General features: G+C 38.7%; 1 protein-coding gene across 1 annotated transcript in view; it reads left to right on the forward strand.

Moving 5' to 3' along the window:
* The first annotated feature begins 5,309 nt into the window (after window positions 1–5,309).
* Window positions 5,310–21,790, forward strand: part of LOC124722136 (MAP kinase-activated protein kinase 2) — a 98,130-nt gene continuing 81,649 nt past the window's right edge. Inside the window, exons 1-2 of the mRNA XM_047247343.1 lie at window positions 5,310–5,700; window positions 14,246–14,385. Of these exons, the coding sequence (XP_047103299.1) occupies window positions 5,551–5,700; window positions 14,246–14,385 (290 nt within the window). The 5' untranslated portion in view covers window positions 5,310–5,550. The remainder of the gene's footprint in view (window positions 5,701–14,245; window positions 14,386–21,790) is intronic.

Raw genomic sequence — 21,790 nt, forward strand, 5'->3', positions numbered from 1 at the left:
CATAATGATATTTCGGCATGCATGGTCAGAATGAAGCACGCTACATTCAATAAACCATTAAGATTTTGTATTTCGATTACTGCAGGATACGATTTGAATGATGATTTCTGTTTAGCTATTACATATGCAGATCTGAACAACGAAACAATTGCGATTACATTTTCTTGATGCTGTTTTCCCCACAACTTTTCACTTTCACTCACGAATTTTTCTTAACTTTTCTTTTCTTTTATACTCATAATTTCTACGAACTTCATAATCCCCGATTTTATCATTTAGTTTTTTGGCATTGTTAGCAGAAACACCACCAGCTAAAAACGCGTTATCGATACGCACACGTTTACTGCTTTCCACCTTCAGTTCATGAACTTGTGAGCACACTGTGCATATTACTAAGTTTTTGTCATTTACAGACAGCCACGGCTTAGTCTTTTGCCAGTTTTGAAAACTTGATAAGGCAACATAATATCCTACTATAATCTCAAGAGTATTGTTACTCCCATTCCTACCCTGAGACGTGACACAGTATTCAGTCACTGGAGATTCAGTCTCTTCCCCTGTATTAGCACCATCATTACCGTTTTCTTTTTTACTTTCACTGTCTATTTTAACTCTTTAAGCACCATTGTTAGTATCCTGACTGTCACAGTTTGTACACGTATCAGGTAGTGCACTGCTCTTAAGGAAATCAGAAATTTTGCTTTGTTTGAATGTCATCCTGAAATTCCGTAGTTCTTACAGGCCCGGACACACTCAACTTACTAATGAAGCTACTGAAGCGGGAACGTGTGAAGATCGCCGTGTGTTTGGCGGACGCGAGGCAACAAATGAACGGCAACAACTAACTTGGAGTACGTGACGCTGGGGAACCTGTGTTAAACTCCACCCACGTGGTTCTCGACTAGCGAAGTCAGACTGTCCGATCCCATCTGGTAGGTACCGTTGCTCACTTCGCAGTTTCGCACTACTTTGTGCTTTCGTCCCAGGCGCATTAGACCACACCATACCGTTGCCAAAAGGTGGCCCAACGGTAAATGTTCGCACAGGTACCGGGCCGGTCACCACCCTGTGTCAGGGCACGGGGTAGGAATTTCAGCCTCCAGCTCACCCAACTCTGCGGTACGACTGTTGCGGTATGACTGCCACACTACTTCCCTCGCAAGCTCGCAAGTAAACGGATGACGCATCTTAGACGAAAGCAACAATGACAACATGAGAATGATGATTTAGTTCTAAATATTTTGAAATGCTTAATTTCTACATAACACTTTTTCAAAATTAATAAGCAAACATATTACTGGTACTAATAATAAGACTGTATTAAAAACTTTCAGTGTTCGGCTCCACAAATTTCCAGTGCGTGGGAAATAAACATCCCAGGTTGGGATGCATAAACTAAAACCAGAGGAAGGGATGGTCTGATGCAGCGGGGGGAAATCCCCCCATCCCCCCTGCAAATCGCACACTGGATCTTACCACAAATTTACAAATTCATCAGAAATGTAGGAAAAGTCTGTACCTTATAAATTATTTGCTCTATTCATTTTCACTCGCACTGCACAACCTAGAAACTACGTGACAAATTAGTTCTCACTGTCCTAAAGGCATCAGATTCAGCAACACACAAAAAATGTGGTATCAGAAACCAATAGACCAATCACTTTGAAACAACACAACATCTACTACTCAACCACGATATCATTGCAATTGTCCATTATTGGAAACTTTTGGTGAAATTGCAGTAAACAAGTACAGGGTGACTAAAGGTAAGTTTACACCTGGGCTCCTTGCAGCTAGTTGTCATGTGGCTGTGCTTGCCCAACGTGCAAGAAGAGAAACACTTGTAGGTGAATGTTTTTTTCCCCAACATGTGGGCACGAGTGATTCCATTTACACCTGTGTTCACACAGCCAATACTTGCATGGAGCAAGCTCAGCTGCACAGAGACTAGCTGCGAGGCTTACAGGTGGAAATGCACATTAAGGAAAATATATTACTCTGTTATTGTTTTCAGGTCAGTTGTGCTTGTACTACCAACCCTGATTACATGCTATCTCATGAAAAGCTGACTGAAACGCCCTCACTCCCAGGTGGAATACTATCATGGTCGACTAATATTCACATGGTTCTTAGAAATAATATTCACACATGACGAATATTATCAAAACGGCTACAATAGCGCCAATAATGGCTTGGATAACAAATTAACATTGCAGGGGGAGAAAAAGCTGGGAGAAGTGTCCTCCATAGAGTCGTGCTACGTAATGTGTCATTTGGAACTATGTCAAGACTGGGAATTCCCACTATGACTGCATCACCCTGTAACGTCACTGATATGCATGCTACCTAGCGCTATGAACAGACCTCGACTCCTCGCTGCCACAAAAAAACAATGAGCAGGCTAAGGGGTTGCAATAGGAGTGCAAAATGCCTGAGTTTGCTTCGCCCTCAGCAGGGTTTTCAGATCAATTACTGGGCAATAGGACATTGGATAACCAAATGTAGTTGATTGTAACATGTTTCATGGTATAGTCTTCCTAAACCCAAATAATATGTAAGAATATGGGAGATATGAACTGAAAAATCATAGGGAGTTGCACAACACTGCAATAGTACCACATACTGTCACTTCTGTGTATTAGACTACCAACTGTAAAGCAGACATTGAATGAAATACATATAGATGTACTGGCGGCATTGTACAGAGTGGCAGTATTCTGTCCTGCTGTTTATTTTGTCTGTACAGTCTGCATAAAATAAAATTCCAGAAGCACATTTACATTGCTATCCATTAAAATTTCACCACCAAGAAGGTGGTATGCAACAAACATCGATGTGGCATGAAGTGTACCACGTGCTTGAATATGGAAATGTTTAGTCTTTCAGCACAACTGGACAAAGTAGGTAGGAGTAGCGTCATCTAGGCCTACACAACACGATCACCCCTCGTTCGCATAACCAGTAATTTTGAACAGCAGGCATTACATTTATGGCGTGACTGCGCCCAATCTTCAAAGTCTCTGTGATCGTTTTACAGATCTCTCACCCATTTCAAACATCTGGTCGTGTGTTGCCGAGAGACTGATATGTAGCATTTAGTCACCACTATGACTAGTGAGCTCTGACATAGGACTGAAGCAGCCTGACATGACATACCCATATCGGTCGTCCAAACTCAGCTTCAGCTGATGCCTATTCGAACCTCAGCCATTGTTGCTGAAAGTTACGCCCTTTATTTTCCCAAATCACTTACAAATTTAACCCTGTATTCTTCCTTATGTACTATGTACACGCAATAAGTGAATTTTTTACTAGTGGTCTTTGCTCTAATGACCAGCGGTTTATTTTTGTGCGCAATGTATTCTATCTAGGCTGTGTACAGAATTATATACTTGTATAACCGTGTGTTTATTTAGGCTACATGGTGTGAAATAGACCTGCCTGACATCTTTTGCTACTCCATTACAGTCTCATGGGCACTTGGACTGTTTTGATATTGAGAAAGAATTCTAACATTTGATCGGAGGAATAGCACAGATATTTGTCTGGCGAAGAAACGTAATGTACCTTAACTACAGATATTTTCTGTGGGAACAAAGTAATCTACTACAATTTGCTCTTCCCATGGAGCTTAAGCCCGGTCCACAAGCAACGATCTGTCTGCGCAGACATCGGCGCAGATGTCTGTACATGCAAAAGATCGCTGCAAATGCGGTGTGTTCACACGACACAAACCCCAATCTACTACTCGCCCGCCATCTGTCGGTGTAGAAAAGAAATATCAGTGGCAAGCGACTACGCTCCCCAAAAACGTCAAAATTTAATTCAGTTATTTTGAAAAATAGAAATGGAGGAAGTTCTGTTGTGGTCTGTGTTCGCAACTTGTGTTACAAAAAACATTCAGACCAACCGCAGGAAACAGAGAAAGCGGTCAAAATGGTGCAGACAGTGGCTGCTAAAGCGAAAGCAGTTTTGTCACGTAAATTTACTGCGAGAGTTGCAGGGCGAACCTGTTTTGTTTTACATAACCTCGTGTTCCATTTCCTCGCACATTGGCACTCCAATTTCATCTTCAACTGTACTCCTGCTTGGTCTTGGCGTTTCTTGATCACTAAGAAAGCCAAGTAGAACAAAATACCATAACGTTGGCTGGTATACTTGATCTACTCCTACACCAGATCGTCTAGATTTCTGAACTTTGGATAACTCTTGTCGGTAAACAGTTCGCTGACAGACTAATTTACTTGACTTGCCTTCATGAACTCATCCTTCAGGAAAGCGTAAATAGCTTCACATGTGTTGGGTATTATTTCACTCAATGCTTGTTTCGATATTGCAGATGAAAATTCCAAATCATTGTAGCTCCTTCCTATTGCTAGGAATCTTAATGTTACTGCCAGGCGTTCATGAGGAGAAATTGCCCTTCTCATACAAGTATTTTTTCTCATAATATGAGGGGTTGCATGCTTTTAATTATAAGTTTCGACATCCATCCGCAAATAATTTCGCCAGTTCGCAACGAAATTATTTTTTTATTACCGTTTCTCTGTTTGCCGAGGCGCCAACTGCCCTCAATTTTTCAATTAGAGCATTGTATGCTGCTCTCTTTTTGTCTCGGTCACTATATTCTTTACTTTTAATCTTCCACAAACATGGGTGGTTTCTGTATATTTCAATGAATTCACTTACAAACCCTCGAGAACACTGACGAGTATCAGCCATTTTAATGCCCTGTGTCCACAAATAGAAACACTAGACTGAGCAAACGGCTGTTTCGCGCCAGATTTGCGACGATCTCCTGTCCACACGCTCCAACTTGTCTGCGCAGATGTGGTTTGAACCGGCAGATTTGAGAGGTTTCGCTCAAACCTCCAACTCCAACTTCCAGGTTTGCACACACCTCAGGTTGGTGCAAATCTTCTGTCCACACGCAACGATCTGTCTGCAAAGATGTGATGTGCGCAGACATTTGCGCAGACAGATCGTTGCGTGTGGACGGGCCTTTAGAACGCGAATTAAATAAAGTAAACTGGCAAAGAATATTGTTAGTTTTTATATTTGCCTGTATAAAAAGTCGCATTAAGGAAAGTGATATTCTTTCCGCCATATATCATATGATGATTTGCGATAAGCGAATAACAATATTCAAGTCGGAGAGCCTACAGTGTGAAGGATATCTGTGTATCAACAGTTTCTGTGGCAGTAACAAGAATATGTTTAAAGCATTAAAACAACATTTTCGGTGTGTATTGAAATGTGGTGTGGAGAACGTGGTCAGCAAAGTTCTTCCCATATAGTTAAGTTTCAAATGCAGCGAGTATAATCAAATATGCGATTAACAAAGATAGCTGCATCAGTTAAGAAAATCTTTGCTATCGTCTATCTTCGTATGTGAGTCATAATTTGGCAGGATGCTGAGCGAGTGGATGTTGGAACTAGAGAATTGAATCAATGTTTTGTATTGTTTTCTTAGTAGTGTGGTGTTCTTGAGGTGAATAAAAGAAAATATTTTTCCTGCCGTGTTTTCAAAACGAGGAGTCAAAGTATATCATGAATGAAGTAGGTGTGAAGGCGAAGGTGCCGAAAACAAGCCCTATTACAGACGACTATGAAATTTCCAACACAGTGTTAGGTCTTGGTATTAATGGGAAGGTCGTCCAGTGTTACAACAAGAGAACGAGGGAAAAGTATGCTTTGAAGGTATGCACCATCTTACATGTTTAAAAAGTAAATTTGCACCGCTTTCGAGTAGGGCTATATAAACATTGAAAATAACTGTATAATGACTATTACCTGCGGTGCTATGAATTGGGTTTCTACTCAGTATTAATTTTCATGCATGTAACGCCGTCTATGTAGAATAACAATGTAGGATCGTACGATATGCTTGTGCAATGAAGGAAACAGTTCTCAGCGTTCACACAAATTGTGGTCAAACTTTTTTGGGTAGTGGATTAAGTTAAATTAGTTAACCTACTGTAAAATTTTACTGTAGGTTATGTACTTTCAATTGGAGGGGAGTTAAGTACACAAATTTCAACCTGTCGTTGTAAGCTTGTTGCAGTGTATGTAAGTGATGGGGCGGTACATAACCTTATTTGGTGTTTATACTTGAGAGAAATAATAACGCCCTTTGCTGCTGTCTAGCCCTTATGAAACCGGTGAAAAAGTGGGAGTTGAGACGCAACTATTATTCTAACTCACATTTCGTACCGTTGTCTGGGATGAGATCCTCCCCCCTTTTTGATGCTTGTATCAATTTCTGTTATTGGTGATTTATTATTTTATGTTATTTCTATGCAAACACCCGTAATGCACTGTGTATGTTGCAATTTTCATAGATTAGTAGGGAAAAAACTAATTGAAAGGGGTCAGTGGGGTGATGTGGGGTTACATTGACCACTCAGATTTGTTTTATTATAGACACTTCCAGAATGGTCCTAGGATAAATTTTAGTGTAGTACTGTATGAGTATGACCCCCATACAGGGATTCTATGAACCCCATCACCTTTATTTAAAACACACCACAAAAGACTCTTATTGAAAAAAATGAACATTAAAATTCTTTCACTAGAATCATCCCTAGAAACAGAATTCTACACCCATCAGGCTATAGCTTTGTCGGAGGCAGCTTGTCAGTCACATTACCGAATGGGGTAATGAATATACAATGTTCTTTTGGAAAAAAATTTAGTTTTCATTGGCTCAGTGGAGTGATGCCCCATTATCTCACTTACCTTTTCCTTTTGCTGCAACTTTTTGAATAATACATACATGGTGAAAAGTTTGCTTCCTCCTTTTCCACCAATTACTTTCACCATTACAGAGACATTTTGAAAAAGATCTTGACACTCACACTTAGCGAGCAGTAAATCTTCAACAACAGGATTGTCTGGAGGATCAAAATCACTTTCATCAGTTTCCAGCGTCTCTGGCAATTGTATTACACCAAGCTCATTAACTGCTGAAGAGTTATCGTGGTTTTGGAAGAGATTTTCCTTGGCCTTTGAGAGTTCATTAGGCTAGCTGTGGAGGACTTGAAACAACTAGGCTGAGGATCTTTTGCCTCATTGCTACTTACAAATTGAAACTTCATACAGTGCACACACATTTTCATTTGATGAGCTTTTGAATGATTTTGGACCTCCCTCCCTCTCTCTCTTTCTTTTTTATAAAAATCCTGTAATATGAATATGCAATGGAAACTCCCAATCAGTAGTATTGGCACTAGAATTTGCTAGTATAGTCATAGGACATTTGTATTTCCTATCTTAATTGGTTTTTCCCATAAGAGGTTTGTCACTGTGTTTTTTGGTATGCTTAGTCTCTTGGCTACACCCTTTATTGTTTCTTCATTATTTTTAGTTAACGAAGACACTTCACCCAACATTTCGCTATCCAAATCTAGGTACAATCATGTACCTAAAGACCTTGTTAAGTTCTGGGTATTGCAATTCAATTGTTAATTTAGTTGTGGATTTGCTTTATTAATTGAAAGTAACGCTTTGTTCTTTAAATTCACTGTCTAATGAAGTTACAGCTAATTGTTTCCATTCTTTACTGTTAAAACAAAACACCAATCTCAATCTAAAACTTCTGCAGTAAACACAATACAACAGAGACAGACTAGGAGTTTAAATTCGTTGTTGCCTAAATCTTAATTTGTTAACATTGGTTATAAATTACACTTTAGTTTTACGCCATGTTTAGGCAAGTACGTGTGCATTAATGGAAATTCAGCAATAATATTTAGAGAGCCAATGCTACCCTGAAGAGAAAAAGGTTAGAGGGTCAACATTACCCCCTTTTAAAGAAATGTGAATTTTTAATTGTTAAAATTGTTTGTACCATTAACAACGTCAGTAAACTTCATTAAATTCTGCGAATTTGAACGTATAAGAACCTGATGATGACAATATTAACCACTCTCCTGGGGCAAGAAAGTTTATCCTAATTGAATTTGAAGCAGATATATAGTGTTTGCTAAATATATATAAAATACTGTAGTACTTTTTAAATTTTATTTTAACATGTGTGAATTCAAATCAGCTAATTCCATTATATTATGAATTTTATTTTCAAGATGATTTAGAAGTTTATTCAGAGATAGAAAGAAAAGGGTGAAATTGACCCTGGAGTCAGTGTTACCCTCAGGGGGTCCGAATCACCCTGGTTCATGGGTAACTTACAAAGGTTCTTGATGAAACTATAATATATCCATTTTACAATGCCTGGAGGTAATGAAGCACACATTGAGAGAGAGAGAGAGAGAGAGAAAGAATGAAGAAATAATTTTTACCTCACATGTAAGATTATTGTAAATCTGTTTCACAATGTTTGTAGTGGACAGGACACTTTTCTTGTTGCCTTGTATCATATACGTGGAGATTAATTTTTTTGTTTGTGTTTTAAATCATTTCTAACATATATAGAAATTTCTAGTTATACATTTGAGGATGTGGGAGGTTTGATAACTTTTAAACCAGAGATTTGCAAAAATACAAGGTTCAAGCATGTTGCATTGCTGTTACAGATCTTATCTGAGTTGAGAAAATAACTGAATTAGATTTTGTATTACCCCAGAATATAATTCAATATGGCAGAATGCTGTGCAGATAGGCATCCTAAGCTATTCAGACAATCGAAAACTTTTTTAACAGAAAGTAAAAAAACTATAGCATTACATAGGTTCCATTTATTTAGTTTGTATGTAGATGCCATTTGAAGTCATTTTGAAACCAAATGCCTTTCCCCCAAAGAAGATATAATATTGTCGGAGTTTCACACAGTTGTTGTTTGCATCATCTTTTAAACGGAAATTTAGGAATGTGGTTTTTTGCTTTTACCGGTAGCTTATTCCCCTTTGAACCATCAATTTAGTTGGGCTGTAGTTGTCTTCAGGTGTTTATATTGTCTGCAGAAAACCTATTTGTTTGTGACCCAGTGTTCAGGCCTACCTCATTTATATAAGATGTAAATAGGATTGGTCCGGCCCAAGAATGATTAAATTTTCTGTTTCCTAGTTGTCAAGTATGGCATGAATCATTATTTTATTTGTCACGTATGACATGAACATTTTAGTGTAGTGCCTCTAACTTCACACACTTGGAGCTTTTCCAATTGTTTCAGAATGTAGAAGGTTTTAGGTAAGTTTAATTAAAAATACGTCAGTGGCATTAATTTTTTGTCCTCTGTTTTTAGGGCATTTTGTGTAAAATTGGTGATGGCGCTAGTTGAGAGTTTATTTTTTCGAAGGCCATACTGAGTAGAGAATTTTGTTGTCCTCTTAAAATTTCATTAACCTGACAAACATTAGTTTTTGTTTGATTTTACTAAAAACAGCAGTGACAGTGTAGTATGCTAATGTTGACGATGACCATTGAATGCTGGAAAAATACAACCATATAGAATCAGGGGAATAGTCTTTTGTGTTGACCATGAAGTAAATAATTAATACTGTTCCTGTTCAGTGGTTGACAGGTCCTTTTATGTATCCTTGCCAACTCAGTATATTAATTATCCCCAGAAAAAATTGCATTAATATGGAGAGTGGCATGAAAATGTACAAGTTTGTATACTATCAACCAATTAACACCAATATCAAACAATTCACAGCATTCTATGGTTTTTGCCGACATGAGTACCCTTGCCACTGCTGATGTAAGTAAAATTTAACCATCGTAAAGCTGATAATAAGGCACCTGGTCTATAGTTTTCCATATTTCATTTCTCTCCTTTTTAGGAGTAAAGACCACTTTAGTGGCTTTTAGGCAGTTTAGAAGTGTGCCTGCCAGAAAAGATCTGTTGAGAAGCCATTGAAATATTTGCAATACATTGCTGTATGATGTAGGGCTAAACTGGAATACTGTCAATTCCTAATGAAATTTTCTAAGATTGTTGCAGCACTGATGACTTCACGTGGAGTTGTTTTGCAGATATAGATTAAAGAGGGAGAGGAGTGTACTGTCATGGACTATTAAATTGTTTATGATATCTGCACAGCAAAAATTTGCAATATGTTGAGCATCAGTAACTCTTGTTCTCATGGTTCAGAGTGATGTTTTCCATTTTAGAGGACACATTATTTTATTCCTTCTTTACTACTTTCCAGACTGCTTGGCATTTTTTTGATGACTCTTTTATGAACTTACAATTAGCTTCTTCTTTTGTAACTGTTAAATAGAGGGGTATGCTTTTGATGCTTTTGGAGTTAGTGCATCTTATTACTTGTGTTTTGAGAGGGAAAGTGATTTCTGAGCATGCTAGAGAATTTCTGAAACTTTTTTTTTTTTGTCTCATGTATCTGCAAAATTTCCTCCCACTTTTCTCGCAATACTAGGTAATTGGATGTTGCTATATTATTTGTATGAGTTAGTCTCGGTCTGGCACACAGTTTTAATCTGCCAGGAAGTTTCTGCCTCTTGGCAGCTATGCCATCTTTTTATGTATAGCTTGATTTTTTAAGAGACTGAGGGGGGAATCACAGTATGAATTAATAAATGGAAAAGGAGTACTGGGAGTGGCACATGTTGTCCATGAGAGCATTCTTCACAAGATTCTACAACTGCATGGTTGTCATGATGTGTAATGTCATGCCAGGTAACTACAGTTTCGTGCTGTCTCCGCATTGTCTACATTAAGTCTGACTCATGAACATGTTCTTAAACAAGATGCCCCACCTTACTGTAGTTGTTGTGCCCTTCTATCAGTGGCACACATTTTAATAGTGCTTCGCTCTCACTGTGATAAGGCAAAGCACTAAAGCTGACTGACTTATTACCGTCAATTTAAGCTGATGAAGTCAAAGCTGCTGCCTAATATTTTACTATATCTCTAAGTATGGCTTGTATAACCTGTTTGAAGACCTACAATATGACCCCTTAGCCAGGATGAGAAATCACCTCCCACGGCATTCAAGTCTGAAGAGGGGCTCCTTGTGTGTTGATCTGAGCCCACCTTTTAATTTGTTTATTCCTCGACATCTCTCATAGTTTTAATCTAAAGGTGTTGCCTTATTTACACCTGCCATTTTATTGACCTACCTATCTCAACAGTATTTTATAATGATACTGATCTGACATAGAAGGTGTGCCTCTTGCTACTTGAAATGCCACAGAAAATATTCAGCTGTTGTCTCCTTGCATACTTCTCCCATCTTACAGTACTTTACCTATCCTTTATGGATGGTTTCATCCCCTCCTTCCATTTTTTTTTTCAATTCCATACAAACATAATGGTTGTTTTGTTCTTCCATCTAATTTTTAGAATAATTTTAACAATTTGACGTTCGCAGAGTGGAGGGATCAATGAAACAGTAATTTGGTCTCTTAAACCTGTCAGTTCAGTCCCATACCATCCCATCTAATCCACTCCTGGGTACATCTACAGGCATCATCCAGTTAAACTTTAATGATTAATTTCACCACCTAGGAGAACTTGGACAGCTACTATCATTATGCCCAGAAATATTGTGCCCTTCTGGAAACTGTTCCTTGAATTATATTCCATTACCCTACATCATCACTGTACCTATTTCAAAAATAGAGCTGGCCCAGAACAAGCGTCAGGTGGTATCTGTACACTTACACATGCAGGTACTTTTAGTGTAAAGCACCACTCAGTACAACATTAGAGGCTGTGGTTGTTTACACACACAGACAGCTATTGATTTTACTCTCTGTAATCTCTCTCATCCTCCAGATAGGGAGATGACATATCAAGAGATAGCTAGCCTGATCTGTTAGCTACCTTCAGCGTTTCTTCCTCCTGGGTGATTTCAGTGCCCACAACACAGTTTTGGGGTAATGGTAAAACACCTGATCAAGGCACTCTTATGGAACAAGTTATCACAGATATTCACTTAAGTTTGTTCAACAGCAGCACTCTTTAACTTATTTTTGTATGGCACATGAAACAAATTCTGTCATCAATCTCTTGATTTGTATCTCTGGGCGTGTAGGGGATACACAAAGACCTATGCAAGAGTGATCATTTCATGATTTTCATGTCCTCCCCCAACACTGTTAGCTGACCGAGTGCTCACCGTAGAATTAACTTTGCCACTTTCCTTGGGAACACCGCGTTGGATGCTAGTCCCATGGAGGAGTCGGGGAAAATGCCGAAGCAATCAGAGATAGCAGATCGGTGTTCCAGTGACAGAAGTGCCACCCATCTCTATATAAGTTCATTGCTTTTAAAAGATACTGTGCTCGGGCACATTAACTCACTCTCATACAGTATCAAAGAAGGAATGTTGGGAAAGATATGTCGCTACCATAGAGAACTATGCCCTTTTTTTTTTTTGTAAATAGATATGAGTCAAATTAGGTTGTATCTTTGGCTATCAACTAGCAATCAGTATTCGTAGTATCCTTTGAGCAGCCAAAGTTCATGCTGACAGTTTTACAGAACACTTTGTGGCACACTGCACTCGAACATCCGAAATGGGCATTAGGCAGCTACCCCTCCATCTTCCATTCCTACACAACAGCTCTAATGATGTAATACTCCTTTCTATGAATGAGAACTCCTCAGCACTCTGTGATTCAGGTTTTTTATGATTTCCCTAAATTGCTCGAGGCCTTTGAAAAGGGCATGGCTGGTTTCCTTCCCCATCCTTTTATAATCCAAGCTTGCGTTTAGTCTCCAGTGGCCTTGCTGTTGGCAGGACTTTGAACTCTAACCTTCCTTTCATCTTTCCAGATTTTTAATTGGAATTTTCTCTCTTAAGTTGTGCATTGTTACCAGTCAGTCCGTTCAACGGCATACTTCGTGCACAGGAGAATAGTCTCACAGGGGTCCATGTTAAGTGTGAGCCTTAATCTGATAGTCATTAATGGACTTTGGAAGCTGTGGTACCATCGGTCTTGGTGTGCCCATGCACTTGACCTCACAAAAATTTCCTAACCTGCAAAAACACTCTTAAGAACTGTACAGGTGATGAACCAAGCAAGAGGGCGCACATGCCTTCAGGTGAGATGATCGTCAGTGGCTCGTGTCCCGTTAAGGGTGCCTCAACTTCCTTGCTTTTCAGCAGACACTGAAACTTTAGGATTCATTGCCTCTGCTGTTATATCCAAATGATGAATCTGGTTTTGCATTTTATCTGAGAGAGTAGGTTCTCATTTGAAGTTTTTCACTATGGGCTCATCAACTGTTTTTTACCATTTTGAGGCAAGCATAGTATTCTACATTGATTAGGGGACTGCTTCTTGGGTGCAGAAGCTGAATTCCTGCAGCAGGACTAGCCGAGGGGGAGGGGGTTTGTTTCGTCTTCTGCGTTGTATGATATCACAAAAGATCAGATTGGCTGCCCACATTTTTATCTCATGTAGTCCTTCAGGCTTAGTATACTTAGCCCTTTTTAATTGTACTGATCATTTTGATTCTTGTTGCTGAGCTACATGCGTACTTGTTTTTGTTAACATAAATACTTTTATTTTTAGACAACTTTGACGAGTTGGATAACCACACCTCTCCTTCGGTGCACAGTTTTCTTTCAGAAATTGTGTGGGGAACACTCCTCGTTGCTCACTGTTAGTCTAGGAGCTCCTTTGTAGCTGTGCTTCGGTGTTCTCACTTCCCACTCTAAATAGAAGGCTCCAAAAATATTAGCCCAAATATTTTCTTGTCAGTAGCTATCCAAGTGTCTTCTGCTGCTCTGGCCACTTGCTAGTTGACAGCCGTCTCCCTGCCAACCCTAAGCTGCTCTTTCACTACCACATCCATTTGGGAAAATTGTAATATTTCATACCGCATTACTTGCTGTACACTGGCAGTATGAAAATTGATAAGATTTGTGGAAAGATTTGTATGATGGACAAATAAAACTTGTTTTATTGAAAACACACACACACACACACACACACACACACACACACACACACACACACACGTCTGTGCATTCATGACCAGACAGGTTTTTTCCCCTTGCTGTTATAGGAATGTATTATGGCTTTGTGGTATGGTGGAACTGATTATGTTGTCATAGGGAAAGTTTGCTGAATAGTTATTTCGGATTTAAACTTACATTCATATATCAAATATGTATTGAGAAGCTTCTGTCTCATATGTTAAACAAATCTATTTTTGCTATCTGCAGATGCCATAAATTTCAGGCCAAGCATGTGATACTGCCATGCTTTGAAGTAAAATTTCTTGGAAAAATGGTGAAATTTTGTTTTTACTGTAGGGAAGTGTATGTTTCCTTATTTATTTATTTGCTTACTTATTTTTTTGTTAAAGGTGCTGCATGACAATACGAAGGCAAGGCGGGAGGTCGATTTGCATTGGAGGGCCAGCAACTGTCGGCATATTGTGCATATAATTGATGTTTATGAGAACAGTTACAGTGGAAACAAGTGCCTTCTTGTTGTTATGGAGTGGTGAGTCTGTCTGCTGAAATTGTTTTGTTACTCTCCTCAGCTGTTTCTTTGTTACCCCACAAATAGAGAAACTTCTTAACATTTAAATTTCCTTTACTTTACGTCTATGGTCACAAATTTTTTTGTCATCAGACTACCGGTTTTGGTCTATAATGACCATCTTCAGATCTATTTTATAAAAACATATCCTAATGCACTGCAGCCATAGTGGCATCGTCTAATGTTAAACACAAAATCAGCACCAGCATCGTCAAATATATATAAATATGTAAGAGTCATCTTGTCAACAGCACTACTGTTCAAAACCTCTCATATTTGCAGAGGATGACGGATCATTACTTTCAATAAATAAATTCTTAGAAATGAATTTTTAGGCAATACGCTGTCTAGACTAAGCAACGTGCATGGATCACGTGTTTATAAACTGCTTATATTTTGTAACAAACAACTGCCTTCTGCGTCAACACTGGTGGTACTGATTTTACTATTGTTTTCAGTTCATGACTGACTTTTGAAGGTGGAGTGTTTCTCATTACAAGAAGTTGTAGACAGGCATTTAACGTATGATGTAGCTGTGTGTAATGCACAGAAAGACGGGCAAATGTACAGATAAAAGTTTCTCAACTGGCATCATTGTAACTGTAAAAAGTCCATCACTGTGAATAGAAATTGGGTTTTTCATGTCACAGGAAGTGGGCCAAGTTTCTCAACAAAGAAATTATTTGCACACTAGAATGTTACTTGACAATGTGAGAGGAAATTCACCAGATGCACCTATCAACTTTAATGCAAAATGCACATTTTGAACAATACTGTTTAGAAAGTGCTGGTGGTGCATTATTTGCAACTTCATCATTAACAACCTCTGCAACCAATGAGGCCATATGATTTTAAATACACGGTTTAGTTCTGTCAGTAGATTATTTTGTGATGCATGCATTGAGTGAGATTCATGGTCATTGTATTGCTGTAAGTTGCAAATTGTTTGTCAGAAAAAGAACTGCAGTCCATTTACATTAATGTGACCAGTCCCTACATTAGACATCAGTGGCAGTAACCAATCAAGTGGCAGACGGCAGCACTAGCAGTTGAGGGTAAATGAAGCGTGTCAAAGGGATGTGGAAAACAATTTCAGCTGTTGTAAGTCATCTGATGTCCAAAAGAGCATGATTGCTGGCTTTCAGACCAAGGGTGGAAGCATTTCCTAAACGAATAAGTCTATGAACTGTTAGTGTGCTGCCACGGTTGAAGTATACCTTGCATGGCAAAATGGTGCTATCCAAATGTGGCACTGTGGTGCCCAGTGGGCCATAGATAACGGGGGTGAACAACAGCTGCGGAGATGTGTATTAGTGAATAGACATGCAGCTGTTCAGCAACTAACTGCGCAGATGAACTAAGGAACTACCAACAGTACTCTTCAATGACTGTTCAGCAAATGTCAATGCATATGAGTCTCTGCAGCAGGCACCTGGTTCAGCAACAATTGGTGGAATTTGCATGCCAGTACTGCAACTGGATGTCATGGTCACATTAATGTGACCGGGCAGTTTAAATATTCCCTTCTGTCTATTAGTCCCTAATATCAAAATACTCAGTTCAGGATCCTCTACACTAAAGGCTTGGATCATCCTGTTCATATCTTATGAATGTAGCAGTTAAAGATGAAATGAAAGAACAATAGGATGAAAAGTTATACATGTTACATTGTGGGGAAAGAACAGGAAGGCAAGGAAAAGCTCTTAGAGCTCAGTATTGAAAGGAAGCAAAGATGCACAGTAATGACAGGAATACGAAGCTAAAATTGAATGTAACAGAGGTCTCACATTACAAAGCTAATTATAAAATATGTTGAAGATAGATTAACACCTATTTTATATGTTTGAGATTTTTAGAAATTATTACTGGGTGTAATTCATAGCCAAATTATTCCATCATTTGGTTACTATTGTGAGAAGTAAATTTTCATGAAATCTTTATAAATATGTTTTGAATAGCAGTGATCGCAATGAACTAGTAATAAAATATTATATGTAACAGCCGTGATTGCATAAAAACACTTTTATTCATATATGGTGACTGGTTTCAAACCGATGTGGATCATCTTCAGACCATACTCTGTACTTAAGAATACAACCGAGAAGAGAGAAACATTTAATGTAATGAACATTAAGTTAAACATAAATTACGTGATGTCACACCCAGTGATGTAGAGACGGTGGCACAAAGCAGGAACTGTGGATACCACACTGATGTTGAATGCTGACTGTGTGGGTCTTTGGTGTACACAGTCCTGCAGAGGGCAGTCTAGTAACATGATGCCATTGGTTGGTCAATTAGATTTTTTAATCTATGCGCTTCAGTCTGGAACCACGCGACCACTACGGTCGCAGGTTTGAATCCAACCTCGGGCATAGATGTGTGTGATGTCCTTAGGTTAGTTAGGTTTAACTAGTTCTAAGTTCTAGGGGCTGATGACCTCAGAGTCCCATAGTGCTCAGAGCCATTTGAACGGTACATTATGTAAAATTTTAAATGTATAACATATCAATTATTACTTAGATATAACTTGCGATTATACCCAGCATAGGTTTATATTCGTGATGTATGATGTACGTTGTATTCCATTGGCTAAAGGTGTCGTAGGGCGATGGGTAAGAGATGAGGCTTCAGCTGCTTAACTCCGTGACACAGCCACATAGTAAGCAGTTGACATCAGTGGGTTTTATCTACAGTTCCCATTCCATACAATTATCTCCACATATTTATTTTATTTTTTTATTTTATTTTTCCACAAAATCATGTTCATGACATGGGATACAAGTTACAGCAATGAATTGTTGAAGCATAATACTTTTTTTTTACATTGACTATATGACAGAATACATAAAATACATATCTGCATTACAGTCATTCGAGATTGACATATTAGACTAAATTAAAGCTACACATGACATATATTGGTCTCCATAAATTCAGCAACAGAATAAAAACAATGCTGGAGCAATATACTGTTAACTTTCTTCCTGAAAGAGTTTTTATTATTCTTGACTGAGCAAGGTAATTTATTGTAAAGTATGCTGCCTATTTGCCTCTTACCATCATGGCATTTACTGAGTCTCTGATTATCTAGATGAATGTTGCTCGTCATGATCATGAATGTCATTATTTGTTTTGAAGAGATGAAGATTCTTACTGACAAATGAAACAGTCTCTAAGACGTATATACATGGTGCGGGTAATATTCAGAGTTCTTTAAAGATTGGTTTGGTAGGTGTGTGCAGTGGCAATCTTAACATGACCTTGACAATTCGCTTTTGCATAATGAATATTTTCCTATTTATTACCCCCCAGAATGGAATGCCATATGAGAGGACTGAGTTCACTAGTGCAAAGTATACAGTTTTAATGGTGGTCACATCACAGCTTTGGCTAAGAATTCTGAAGGCATAGCACAGGCTGCTCAATTTACACAGTAGTTTCTCTCTGTGGATATACCACTGCAGTGTGTTATGTATCCAGAGACCTAAGAATTTAGTCTCACTGACTTGTTCAATAACTTTCTTGTCCATAATTAGTGGTTCCATATGTGTTGTATGGTTGTTTGATGGGCAGAAGACCATAAGAGTTGTTTTTTCCATATTAAGTAGGAGTTTGTTTTCATAGAGGCAGTATGGGAGCCTTTCACTGCTGTCAACTAGGTCAGCTCTAACCTGGTGTGGAGAAATGTTGCAAGAGTGGAGGTTTGTATCATCGGCGAATAACATAGGTACTATTGAGGGTAGGTGTTCTGGGAGGTCATTAATGAAGCTAAGGAAGAGGAGGGGGCCTAAGGTTGAACCCTGTGGGACCCCTGATGTGACTGGTATTGTATCTGAATGGGCTGTTCTTCCGTCATTTGTTGCTATTTCTACCAGCTGCCCTCTGTTTGATAGATATGACTGGAACCAGTCATTACAGACTCTTATACCATATGCATCCAGTTTGCGGAGTAGTAGTCTGTGGTTGACTAGATCAAATGCTTTTGTCAGATCAATAAAAAGTCCAGAAGCATAATGTTTTTCATTAAATGCTTCTATTATCTCATCAGTAAACAAAAAGAGAGTCTTATTGATTGATTTATTTTCACGAAAACCAAACTGCTGTGCTGTTAGTAGGGAGTTGTTTACAAGAAAGGACATTATACGGGTATATACAATTTTTTTAATTATTTTGGACACAGTTGGGAGAAGGGATATGGGTCGGTAGTTGTTGACTCCATGTTAGTTCCGTTACACAAGAAAGGTAACAATCTTGGAGGTTTTGAGAGTTTTGAGGGAAAATGCCAGTATTCATTGAGCAGTTGATTATGTTGCAGAGTGGTTGTACTATTTCATTGGCAACCTGTTTTATTACATAGGCAGGTAGACCATCAAGGCCAGATGAGAGGGAACTTTTCATATTCCTAATAGTTAGCAGAACCTCTTTCAAAGGTGCAGGTATTAGAAAAATTGATTTGTCAGATCTTATATATTTTGGAGGATAGGATTTTGTTGGTGAAGAGCGACCAAATGATAGGCTGTTAGCTATTCCTGAAAAGTGTTTGTTAAATGTATGACAGATATGTTTGATGTCCGTTATTTGTTGGCCATTGTGCTGAAGATATTCCGGTGTTTTTTGTTTGATGTCAGTTCCTAAAGTTTTTCTGACAATATCCCACATTGCTTTACATTTGTTATTAGACTCATTTATGTATGCTTTATTTGCTAGTCATTTTGCTTCAGATATTACTTTACGAAGTATCTTCTTGTAATATTTGAAATAATTGTGGACATTTGTATCATGTGTTTCAATGCTCTGCTCATGGAGTGATATCTTAGTCTTACATGATATTCTTATACCTTTCGTGATCCACCTGTTATTAGTTTTTCTGGCTGAATGCTGTACTGGGCATAACGTCGTATAATTTATGTTTAATTTAATGTTCATTACATTAAATGTTTGCCCCTATTCCATTGCGCTCTAAATTACAGTGTACTGTCTGAAGATGATCCACATAAAGTCGAACCCAATCACCACTTATGAATAAAAGTGTTTTTATGCGATCAATAATGTGCTATATATTATTTTATCACTAAATTTATATTTATTCACTAGAAAATGAAGATTTAAAAAGAAGAATGAACATTTAACTGTTAAAATTTACTAATTAGTAGTGCATTTATAAACATAATTGTAAATAAGAGCATTAAGGGCAGTGAGGATAGTTACAGGGAAGACAGTCACATTATATACTTGCTCTTTTGGGTTGGAGCGTGTTACTGTTGTATCTCACTGGTAACTGTTAAAATTCTGGATGTACAAAAAAGCCTCAAAAGCCTTGAGACTATTTCAGTTTTGTATTACGTTTGATGTATTAAAAAATTGTTGAGGTTTTTGTGGCCTCCTCTTGACCTATTGCATGTTGACTTTTGTCTCGGGATCTTCAACAGATGCTTAATGATTTTTCTGATATTTTGTCAGCATTAGTAGCTGGCATTATTGAAGATACATCCTCCATTGCTGGTGGTGGAGTGGAGTCAAGCTTGTGACTTGAGGTAATGTGTACGTGCCACGAGGTAATATGTACCTGCCATGCCAATGTCCGAGGGCTGCCCCTGGTCATTACCAGTGTGTTTCTCCCTATGTTACCTGCAGTGGTCATTTGCTGCAGTACAGGAATCCAGGATCTGTTTACCTTGAGGCTTCCTCCACTGTTGTCATGTTTGTGAATTTCTATGGCATTCCTGAGCTAATGGGCATTGTAGCTTTTCTCCAGAGTGATAACCTGCGTGTCGATGAGTTTTATTGTATGCTCTGTCGGTCCTGTACAGTGCATGCTGTACCATGGCCAATTTCTCCACCTGTCTGAACCTGCAGTACTGTTTGTTGGACGATCATGGTATTAATGGATTGTCCGGTCATTCCCACATTCTTTTCCACATATGGTATATTTCCGACATTGCGAGTGTTTCCCTTTTGTCCTTTTTCTCATCTGAGACGCTCTTTGATCATCTTCGTTTGTCTTTATGCTGTGTTTACACAACATACCATCAATTCTGTCTGCTCTCCTGGGGATGGATGGCAGAAAAACCATACTCAGCATTTCTTCGGTGGGCATGTTACTTGCACAGGTGCTAGGTTTCATGCCACTTCTTACGCAACTGATAAAATACCCATTGCTCGTCACAACACTTTTGAAGTGTTACATTTCATTTCCCAGATGGTGCAACTCTTGAGCTTGATACAAACTTATTAAATGTTCCTTTTTTTCTCATAACCAGCACATTTAAAAACGGTAGCTGTTTATTCTTTCTCACCTCCAGAGTAAATCTGATGGTGACTTGGAGACTGTTCATATGTCTCAGGATGTTACCAAACTGTTCCTCACCACATCTCCAGATGTCAAAGGTGTCTTCAACATACCCGTACCACACCTCGGGTCTATATGGTGCCACGTCCAGTGCCTGTCATTCTAAATCCTCCATGAAGAAATTGTCAACTGCCAGACAAAGTAGAGTACCTAATTGACACTTTTCAGCTGTTCATATAAATTGCCATTCCACATAAACTAGCCCATGGTAAGACATGCGTGGAACAGTTTCGTACTGTCCTCTGGCAAGGTGGACCCAGTATGTTCCAGGTGTCATTGAATGGCTCTTTGGCAAAAAAAGAAGCAACATCAAAATCGGGATGTTTGGTCCAAGTTTTAATTTATTTCAGAGTCTATTAAGTGTCAGTCTTTCCTGGAATGTGCTCTAAACTGAGGGGAAATGGGTACTCCACCCATTGCTAAGAAGTGTAATGATACCCAACACACAGAGAAGTGACATATTGGAAGAGAAAATGGCAGGTATGGTCTTACTGCCCCCCATCCTCAGGGTGATGGACAGAACTGACTGTATGTTACACAAACATGATGTGAAGACTAACTAACCAAGAAGATAACAAATGACTAACTCCCAATGCTGGAAAGATGCCACATACTGTGTACATGTGGAAAAGTCTTTGTGAAATGATAGGACAGTCCATCATTACCAAGTTCATCTAACATAAACGATATTGCAGGTGGGGACAGTTGGAGATATCAGTCATGGTGGAGTAAGTGCTGTGAGAGACAAACTACATGATAAAATTCACCAACATGCATTAAACAAACATTGGCCGAAGATCCTGAGACAGAAGCCAACAGGCAGTACATTGTTTGATATATCTTGCACCACCCTCTGATGAGCAGCTTCTACTCACTGCTGCTAAAGTGTATAAGAAACTGGATATTTGTAATAGTGCAGGGCTGATATGATACTGCATGTCTATCTAGTTTGGCACTGTTATGCAAGTTGCAGATGCACATTCCTTAATACAACAATCACATTTGCGTAATCCC

Source organism: Schistocerca piceifrons, chromosome X, assembly GCF_021461385.2.
Source record: "Schistocerca piceifrons isolate TAMUIC-IGC-003096 chromosome X, iqSchPice1.1, whole genome shotgun sequence".
NCBI classification, from domain to species: Eukaryota; Metazoa; Arthropoda; class Insecta; order Orthoptera; family Acrididae; genus Schistocerca; species Schistocerca piceifrons.